Source organism: Antennarius striatus, chromosome 2 (assembly GCF_040054535.1).
Source record: "Antennarius striatus isolate MH-2024 chromosome 2, ASM4005453v1, whole genome shotgun sequence".
In the NCBI taxonomy this organism is placed as follows: Eukaryota; Metazoa; Chordata; class Actinopteri; order Lophiiformes; family Antennariidae; genus Antennarius; species Antennarius striatus.
In genome coordinates this window covers 2,262,352-2,272,500 of record NC_090777.1, presented here as the reverse complement: position 1 = coordinate 2,272,500, position 10,149 = coordinate 2,262,352, and the positions used below count along the sequence as shown (strand labels likewise).

The following is a 10,149-nucleotide window of genomic DNA, read 5'->3' as shown; positions in this document are numbered from 1 at the left end:
ATTATGACGTGCATCCGTGTTTGGTGCGCGCGCGCGTGTGTGTGTGTGTGTGTGTGTGTGTGTGTGTGTGTGTGTGTGTGACTGAGGTCCTGAGCGTGTCTGCATCTGCCTGCTATTTGTGCGTGTTTACGATGTGCTGCGTGACGGCGTGAACGCTTCCACATGACGGCGGCTCCTTCCTGATTTCTGAACGGAGTTGATAAACAGACAAAAGAAATAAAACTCAGACTCCATCAGGAACGTTTAGGCCGTCTGTTCGACTGGCCATGGAATGGTCTTGTCCTGTGTGTGTGTGCGTGTGTGCGGAGAGAGTTTTTGCGTGTATAAAAGCCCGACCGGTGCTACGATTCCCAGACAGGATGAAGACGAGAGGATGAAGAAGCAACACGGCGTGCGGCGAGGAGAGACCCTCACGTGATAGAAAACATCCCAGAGGACCGTTTGAGCAGAGAAGCTCCTCCAGATCAACAATGAGGGGTGTTTTCTGCCTCCCTGCTGTTACCGTGGATACCCTCCACACTCCATACATCGCAAACTATTTCCGAACGCGGCGGCTGTGTTACAATTATCGCTGTGTGCCATGCAGACATGCGAGAAAACACAACAAGAGCAGGTAATTAGTACGAGGTTTGGGACGCCAGCGGCGCCCGGAGGACCGGTGTGTGGAACCGTTTCAGTTTCTGCTTCGCGGAAATACAAAAAACACTTTTCTGTCTTCAAAGGTTTCAAATTAAAACGCCTCATTTATCAGGAAATTACAAAAATTTGTTTGCTGGAGGGATGAGAGCAATTTGCAAACTAAGTTGAAGCCCCAGCACGGCGCTAACGGGGGCTCCACCGGAGTGTTTTCACGGGCCTCACGGAGCGGCGCTCCAACATCCCCGCCTCCTGCGCTCCTGTCGGTGGTTCATATGGCAGATTGTTTGCTTTATTGGGCTTTTATTAACTAATGGAGTGCCTGAGAGACGGCGCGCTGCGGAGCGGCCCCCCCTCCGGTGGTGTAACCCCAGACTCTGAGGGGGAAATCAGATTCAAACTGACGGCTCCTCAAAGCGGCGCTCACAATGAGCTTTTGCTTTGCATGAGCTCAAGACGGGGTAAGACGTGTAATTTGGTTGCGGTCACCGTTGTGGCGTCCCCCCCTCCACCCCCCGCCCCCCCAGGCCTGACGGGGTGCAGCAGTAATGACAGGTTGGCTGACCAGACCTTGACACGGGTCTGGCTCTCATCAGCGCTGCGGTAATAAAGGGGATCCAGAAACCCCCAGCTAATCAGCTGCTGCCCAGACGAGACGCTCCGCACACTTTACTAGCGCTCAGTTCCTTCCATCACAAACTAACAACGCAAGGAACACGCTAATAACACGCTAACAAGTTTAAAAGTCTGTGCAGAAACTAGGAATGATGGGTAAGAAGCAGGTAATGGTCAGTCTGCAGAGACAGGACTCAAACTCACACCTGAACAGGTTCGTCGTTGTGATTGACCAGCGATGAAATGTGTGTGCAATGCTGTAAGTCACACACACACACACACACACACACACACACACACACACACACACACACACACACACACACACACACACACACACACACACACACACACACACACACACACCTGCCCTTCAGGAGGGCTCACGATGCTCGAGTGGCTGAACGATTTCTACTCAACATGAATCAATCAGCTTCAGGAGAACACCGACATGTGAGGGAGGTTAGGTCAGGTGTGAATGGATCCCACTGCAGCGGCTGAGGAGATAACCCAACCACCAATGGGAGGCGTGAATCTGACTCGGAGATAACCCAACCACCAATGGGAGGCGTGAATCTGACTCGGAGATAACCCAACCACCAATGGGAGGCGTGAATCTGACTCTGTGGAATGACAGGATGCTGCTGCAGCTTTCAGTGGAAGAGGAGGAAGACAGAAGCCAAAGCAGAAGCAGGAGCTGAGATGTTACTGGAGGAGCAGCAGAGGAAGAGGAGGAGGAGGAGGAGGAAGAGGAAGCAGAAGTTGGAGAAGCAGAAGCAGGAAGGAAGCACAGTGGGCGGTAGCCTTTTGTCCTTGTATGTCACTTCTCAGGAAGAGGGCTCCGCCTTCCAGCTACGGCAGCGAGGCCTGTATTTATGCTTTATCACCAAACTCCATGTTAAATTTTAATTACATTTGCTGTTGGCGACTGAAAGCTGCGTTCATCGTTTGGTTTTACATTCTCTCCTCGCCGCCGGCGCCGTCAGGTGACTCACCGACACACGTCTTCCCGTCGCTGTGCAGGACGAACTTCATGTGGCACGAACACTTTGGTCCGTGGTCCGTCTCCTCACAGATGTGCTGGCAGCCGCCGTTACCGTAGTTACACGTCACTATCACAGACATACAGATAATAGTGAACTCACAGCTGCACACATGTTATCAGTACGGAGAAGATTAACACAGATCAACACCAGACTGTAACATCCTGCGACACCCCTGAACTCAACATTGACCCTGACCTACACACGTTTGTGCCTCTGGCTTCCTGAAAATGTCTCTTTTTGAGAAAAAAAGTTGAAATTTGACCTTGACCTAGTTTTCTCAAGGTCAAAGTCTTCACGCGTGTACGCGTCTTCACGCGTGTACGCGTCTTCACGCGTGTACACGTCTTCACGCGTGTACGCGTCTTCACGCGTGTACGCGTCCGTGTGCTGCCGGCTGCAGCGGCGTGAGCCTCGACACCTTTAATACCTGTGATGACAGAGTGAAAACGAGGCGAGACTTCCTCCGCCGTGCTGTCTGCACCCCCCCGGCCCCCCCGACCCCCCCGATGCCTTCTGCCCTTTTCCTGGGCTGTCAGAGGAACACTATAGAATAACACTTCTCCAATCCTTATCCAAACACAGACAAATCCCCCATCAGCCCCGGCCCCGGCTCTGACAGGAGGATCTCCGTTGCACGGCAACAGGAAGTGTGTGCTGTCCGTCAGAGCCCCCCCCCCACCTCTTCACCTCACCTTCACATCGCCCCGCCCCCCCCCTGACTGTGTAAATGATCACTCCTTATGTGATAAACATGTTTTTCAAATATATTCATCACCGCCCCCCCCCATCACCTTTTTTCACGAGGCGCCCATAAATCCTGCTTCCGCCGTGAAGCGGCGCTTCAGCCGTGAAGCGGCGCTTCAGCCGCGAAGCGGCGCTTCAGCTGTCGACACCACTTACGTTTGCAGTCTTTCATGTTCCGGGTGAGCTGGAACCCGGGGCGACACTCGCAGGAGATGCCCCCCTTCTGGGTCTCCCTGCAGATGTGAGCGCAGCCGTGGTTCTTGTCCATGCAGGTGGGGCCCTCCTTGGTGCCTTCCGGTTGCACTGCGAGATTAACAGAGACAGATTATCTCACCAGCAGCTCAGGGATTACAGGTGGAAACAAAGAGACGCCGTGACCCCCCGTGCCCACCGCTGGCGACGAGGCGCCCCTACCCTTTACAGAGACTCAAACACTTGTTGGAACACGCTCAGGCGGCTCCGGCTATAAAAACAGAAGGGATTAAAGTCAGCAGGAGCCGATCCAGCAGACCTGTAATTTTAATTGGGGTAATCCCCATAAAGAGCAGGAGGAGCAAGAAGGAGGACATCAGGGCCTGTTCACTGGGAGGACGCCACTTGAAAAACCCAAAAATGAGCTGAAAAGAACAAAAAGGGGGTGTTTGGTGGTTCTCTCTGACATTTTAATGCCTGATGAAGAGGAACGACACACACCTAGCATGGCCCCCCCAGACCTGAGGCCTCATGTCATGAATTATTGAAGCGCCGCGTCTGCGCCGCCTGTAGCGGCAGAAGGAGATATTTGACGTATTCCTCGTGAATCGGTGCCGTGGCTGCAGATGCGATGACAAACCCTCCCCAGCCCCCACCCCCCCACCCCCGGCTCATTAAAAACCAAACGCACCGCTCTCCTCCCTCCTCCTCCGCTGGCGGACGGGGAGCAGCGAGCAGGAAGACATTTCCATTAATGTCTCATTAAATCTGGCAACGCTCTGAAGGGTGTTTGGAGGTCTGACTTTGTAATTAGTCAACTTCTTTTGGGCCATAAGTCGAAGCATTTAGTGTGTGTGTGTGTGTGTGTGTGTGTGTGTGTGTGTGTGTGTGTGTGTGTGTGTGTCAGTACCAAGTGACTCTGCTGATTTCCCAAAGTGATGCATCGGCCAAGGCCTGGGGGCCCAATGTGGCCCCCCACATCATTTAATGTGGCCCGTGAGAGCAGAAAAGGTCAGAGTGTCTAAAAATACATAGGTCAAAAGTGTGTTTTGAACAAAAACTACATTTCCCACAATGCAGTAGTTCAGCCCATTTTAACTCTGACTAAACGTTGTGAACAAAGTTAACGTCCTAACTTGTGTCTGATGTTATTTTTCTTGATTGGTTGATAGTTTGATCCTTGATTGATGGAGTTCTGTGGGTTTAATAACCTGACAAATGAAAAGGATTTATGTTAGAACAGAGAAACAAACAAACATGTTTTTTCTGTCTAACTGTAATGTTTGGAACTAGAATCAGTCAGAAATTCAGTTATTTAACATTAAGGAGTAGTTACATTTAGTTACATTACACTGAGTTACATTTAGTTACATTTATTAGTTACATTAAGGAGTAGTTACATTTAGTTACATTACACTGAGTTACATTTAGTTACATTTATTAGTTACATTAAGGAGTAGTTACATTTAGTTACATTACACTGAGTTACATTTAGTTACATTTATTAGTTACATTAAGGAGTAGTTACATTTAGTTACATTACACTGAGTTACATTTAGTTACATTTATTAGTTACATTAAGGAGTAGTTACATTTAGTTACATTACACTGAGTTACATTTAGTTACATTTATTAGTTACATTAAGGAGTAGTTACATTTAGTTACATTATACTGAGTTACATTTAGTTACATTTATTAGTTACATTAAGGAGTAGTTACATTTAGTTACATTACACTGAGTTACATTTAGTTACATTTATTAGTTACATTAAGGAGTAGTTACATTTAGTTACATTACACTGAGTTACATTTAGTTACATTTATTAGTTACATTAAGGAGTAGTTACATTTAGTTACATTACACTGAGTTACATTTAGTAGTTACATTAAGGAGTAGTTACATTTAGTTACATTACACTGAGTTACATTTAGTAGTTACATTAAGGAGTAGTTACATTTAATTACATTACACTGAGTTACATTTAGTTACATTTATTAGTTACATTAAGGAGTAGTTACATTTAGTTACATTACACTGAGTTACATTTAGTTACATTTATTAGTTACATTAAGGAGTAGTTACATTTCGTTACATTACACTGAGTTACATTTAGTTACATTTATTAGTTACATTAAGGAGTAGTTACATTTCATTACATTACACTGAGTTACATTTAGTTACATTTATTAGTTACTTCTGGCCGTTTGAGGACAGCCGTGATGCTGATGTGGCCCCTGGTGGAGATGAGTTTGACCCCCCTGATCTAAGTTGTTGGCTAATGTGGTCCATGCTCTTATCAGGTTCTAAGTAATAAGCTAATGGGACATTTTTAAAAAAAAGTTGACCTTTAACCTCTAGGCTTATTATTGGGTGCACAGAACAGAAAGTGTGTTTATGGGCTTCTGGCTGCAGCATCACCTCCTAACGTGGGACCAGAGGTCACGACCTGTGCTGGAGGCCTGATGCTCTGGTGAGGAACACGCCCCCTTGTTCTCGGGGTTAACTGTGTTCCCGTTTCACTGTGAGCGCCGTGGCTTTGATCATCTACCTGAGCTGGGTGGGTCGGGGTGGTGTGAACCCCTCCATCCACTCCCCAGTAGCTCCAGACTGGTTCCCATCCAGCTCTCTGCCTGTGAAGTTGTGTCTGATGGTTCCTTCATACAGAACTATGTTTTATGGGTCAGCAGATTGTTTTAGTGGGTCGTGGCGCGTATGATTTATTGTTTCTTTTTCTTTAATTCCTCCGTTCTCGTTCCCATCCACCTTCGTGGGACTGCTTGTTTGCCTTTCTGCTTCTCATCATACAGTCCTGATGAAACGGCCTTTGGCTGGAGGACGGCGCTCCGCCTGCAGAAAAGCGCCATTGTGTCAACACTTGGGCTTTTATTGGCCCTCAGAGAGACGACGGCCCAGGTTGTGGCCCCAGCGCCACATGTTATTGATGGATGGGTCTGCGGCATTTGGGTAGAGGGTCTCTGGGAGTTTTTGGGATGTATAATACAACCTGTAAGTAATCTGTGGTCCTGGGGGGTTACTTATTGCTCCATTCCGCTCTCATAAGTGTGTTCCTCGCTCAGACTCGCGGCCGAGGCGAGGACGTCTGGATTCCACGTCCTCCTTAAATATCCTGGTGACCCTCTGTGGGGTTTGCAGCTCCTACCGGCTGCTGCTCTGTTGAAGCTTCGCTCAGGCCTCTCTGAAGCGTGGCCAACGTTCGCTCGCCGCTGTCTGTTCATGCAGGCGGTGTCTGAAATCTCCCCCCGTGTGCCGGAGTGAAAGCAGCCTGAGGGGATCATGTGACCCGATGACTCGTGTTGACAGACGTGAAACGATGGAAGGTATTTAACCAGGAGGTCAGCGCTGCGTGTCACGTCTGCAGCGACGGAGACGCGACGGGAGAGACTCGGGTTTCAGACGGGAAGGAAAGAACGAGAGAACGCCAGAGAGAAACATTAGTTCACTCCCACCACGGTGGCCAAAGTTAAAGTATGGGAACAGTTACTGTTTCCTCATCGCCATCGAGGCAAACATGAAGGAAATACACAACTGTGTACAATCGTTTCACTGGGGGCCACATCAGCATCACGGCTGTCCCCGAAGGGCCACAAGTAACTAAGAAATGTTACATTTAAGCACTTTGAGATGTCTGTCGCCATTAAGAAGCACTTTATAAGTAACGCTGGATTGAGATGTAGCTAAATGTAACTCAGTGTAATGTAACTAAATGTAACTACTCCTTAATGTAACTAATAAATGTAACTAAATGTAACTCAGTGTAATGTAACTAAATGTAACTACTCCTTAATGTAACTAATAAATGTAACTAAATGTAACTCAGTGTAATGTAACTAAATGTAACTACTCCTTAATGTAACTAATAAATGTAACTAAATATAACTCAGTGTAATGTAACTAAATGTAACTACTCCTTAATGTAACTAATAAATGTAACTAAATGTAACTCAGTGTAATGTAACTAAATGTAACTACTCCTTAATGTAACTAATAAATGTAACTAAATGTAACTCAGTGTAATGTAACTAAATGTAACTACTCCTTAATGTAACTAATAAATGTAACTAAATGTAACTCAGTGTAATGTAACTAAATGTAACTACTCCTTAATGTAACTAATAAATGTAACTTTTGACCTATTGATTTTTAAACACTCTGACCTTTAATGCTCTCGGGGGCCACATTAAATGATGTGGAGGGCCCCATTTGGCCCCCGGGCCAACCCATGTGACTTACAGGATAAAGGTTCTATCTTTCAGGCGGACTGTTGTCTTCACATAGAGAAATGAACTGGATTCAATTTGTGGCGTTTGAACACTTCCAGTCATGACTGAAGCAGAGCTTTATATCTACTAAACGGAACGAGACCCAACATGTTTCACAGAATTCACCAACTATTCATGAAAGGACTCCAAACTCCCGGTGAGACGGCCTACGATCCCAAAGGTTCCTGTTGAACGAGTTCAACCCAGCAGTAAATGAAGAGAAGCGACAGCATCACATTACCCTCCAGTCGCTCCAGCCCCGTCCATTTGTGCGTCTGTCATTCAGATCCACCGCTTCAAACCGGGGCCTGCAGGGGGGGGCACCAAGTGAAGGTCAGACCCTTAGCTGCTGGTCTGAAAGCCAGCAGGTCGGAACCTCAACAAAACATAAGCTGAGCTCTGTAAGGATTTATTGATGACGGGGGCTCCCGGGGCCACGTCAGTCCAAACGGATGTCTGTGTGGAGATTGATCGGAGCTCCGACCGCCGAGCCACCGGCTGGCAATCTAAAGTCTGCAGCTCCTGAGCGTCTTCTGAGACCATCGCTCTGAAAGACCCCAAACTTTCTGCAAACAAGTGGAACATCTGTATTATTGACAGAACCCACGGAGCTGCAGCTTCAGGCTGTCCTTCAACTCAGACCTGAAGCTCTCCAGGAAAACTAACAGCAGTAAACTTTTACAGAGTTGAGAACGACGTGAGGAACGGAGAAGAATCCTGGTCTCCTCACACAAAGGAGGGGGGCCGCTCATGACATCACTGCAGGTCCTCTTGAAGCTGAAGCACACAGTGGAGAGGCTGAAACAATGAGCTGAAGCAGAGGAAGGCATGCCAGGGGTTTATAGTCTGCTCTGACTGCTGGGGGGCTGTGGATGGGGGACCGTGTTCACTGGTTACCAGCTCAAAAGAAGGGGCCCGAGCGCTGGAGCCCCCGCACTATTAAAGCAGCATTCCTTCCCTTTAGATGATGGGCCCTTAAAAGGTTTAACAGGAGGATAAAAATGTCAGCACATGAACCGGGGGGGAGGGGGAACGGAGCCGGACCGGGTTGGGTCGGGCCGAGCGCCGCAGATGGTCAGACGGAGCGACGGGGGCGTTGAGCCAGGTCAAGAAAATAACCCCCCCCCAACTGAATCAGTTCATAGAGATGGTCCATCCCAGCTGTGCGACCGTTTGGTGGGTTATGCTGATTTTCTCCGCCCCCTGCCCCCCCCCGCCCCCCCCCAGGCCAGGTCCAGTCGGCTCATTATCATGATGTATTACAATCACAAGTGTTCGTCCGTCCACCAGATATCTTCACAACCCAGCAGACAGAAAGATGAAACCAAAAGCTCATGACTCAGGCAGCAGAGGGGATGGGGATGAGGTGATGACCCTGACCTTGAGAAAACTAGGTCAAGGTCAAATTTCAACTTTTGTACATATTTTTGCACATTTCTCAGGAACCGGATGAGATAGAAAGACGAAACAGAAGGCGTTATGTTCAGGGAGACAAGGGGACGAACAGTAGATCAAAACCTTCACTTTGAAAAACTGGGTCAAGACAGAAGCAGGTGTTTGCTTTGCGCTCAACTTCCAAATTTTGTTCGACTTCTAAGACAAAAAAATTCCAAATTTTTTGGTCGAATTCGGATTTGTTTGATGTCTAAAGCGTTCCAAAACCAAGGTCTGCTTGTACTCTATACTCTATATAGAATTCATTGCTGCGACCATTATGAAAGTAAGTCTGTGTAAAACTTTGAATTCAGGGGTGTCGCAGGATGTCTCTGACTGCCTTGTTTTCTGGTTTCACTTCATTTTTCAGAGAAAGCACTGAAGCTGGAGCAGGAAGAGACGCCGCTACACATGGACGTATATTTATGTACATTTATGTACATTTATGCATGTATTGTTCTTCAAACCGGTACCTGGACTGAGCTGCACATGCAATGATGCAAATATCTGTATTGTTTTGTGTCTCACACACCACACCTGCATTAGTACACTGTATAAGTATATATATATGTATATGTGGGCGCTGGTACACAGGTGGATTTGCATAATGTATGCATTTTGTACACGCTTTTGGGTGCATCTCCCCATCTGTGCAGGAAACGGTCGAGGACGCGCCACTCTGCCCTCATCACTTCCTGTCCCCTCAAGGTCACCTCCCTGTGACTCCCAAAGGAGTCAGGTGACCCCCCGGCGGTGAAACACAGGCAACAGGGCTGCAAAAAGAAATGCAAACCACTTTCTGTCCTGCATTAAAGGAGACATTAGAAGCTCAGACTGCTGCTCTGGTTGAAGCTGACAGCCACATGTTAGTGGAAAAACCCCCCCTGGCACCCTGGCAGTCAAAGGCCTGGAAATGGCCTTGGACAAAGCCGCCAGCAGAAGGGATGCCCGTCTCAAATGAGGGATGAGGAATTCAGTGGCAAGGTAGCCAACGTTTGCTGAAGCCCCAGTCACCCATGTGTATTTGTTCAGGAGCGGGACGGAGGGGTCGGGGGCACGGGGTTCACAGTAACACCACCAGAGAGGGGTAGACGAGGGAAGACAAAGTCTCCACCCGAAAAAACCACAGCTGCTCGCCCAGAGAATTAACGGTTCTATTTGGATCTGCTCTTGTCTGAGTTTACACCACAATACACAGAG

General features: G+C 47.9%; 1 protein-coding gene across 1 annotated transcript in view; it reads right to left on the bottom strand.

Annotated features, from left to right (window-relative positions):
* scube3 (signal peptide, CUB domain, EGF-like 3) overlaps window positions 1–10,149 on the bottom strand; it is a gene marked incomplete at its 5' end in the record, with an annotated part of 96,209 nt that overhangs the window by 25,181 nt on the left and 60,879 nt on the right. Inside the window, 2 exons of the mRNA XM_068337134.1 lie at window positions 2,247–2,363; window positions 3,198–3,344. Coding sequence (XP_068193235.1) covers window positions 2,247–2,363; window positions 3,198–3,344 — 264 coding nt within the window. The remainder of the gene's footprint in view (window positions 1–2,246; window positions 2,364–3,197; window positions 3,345–10,149) is intronic.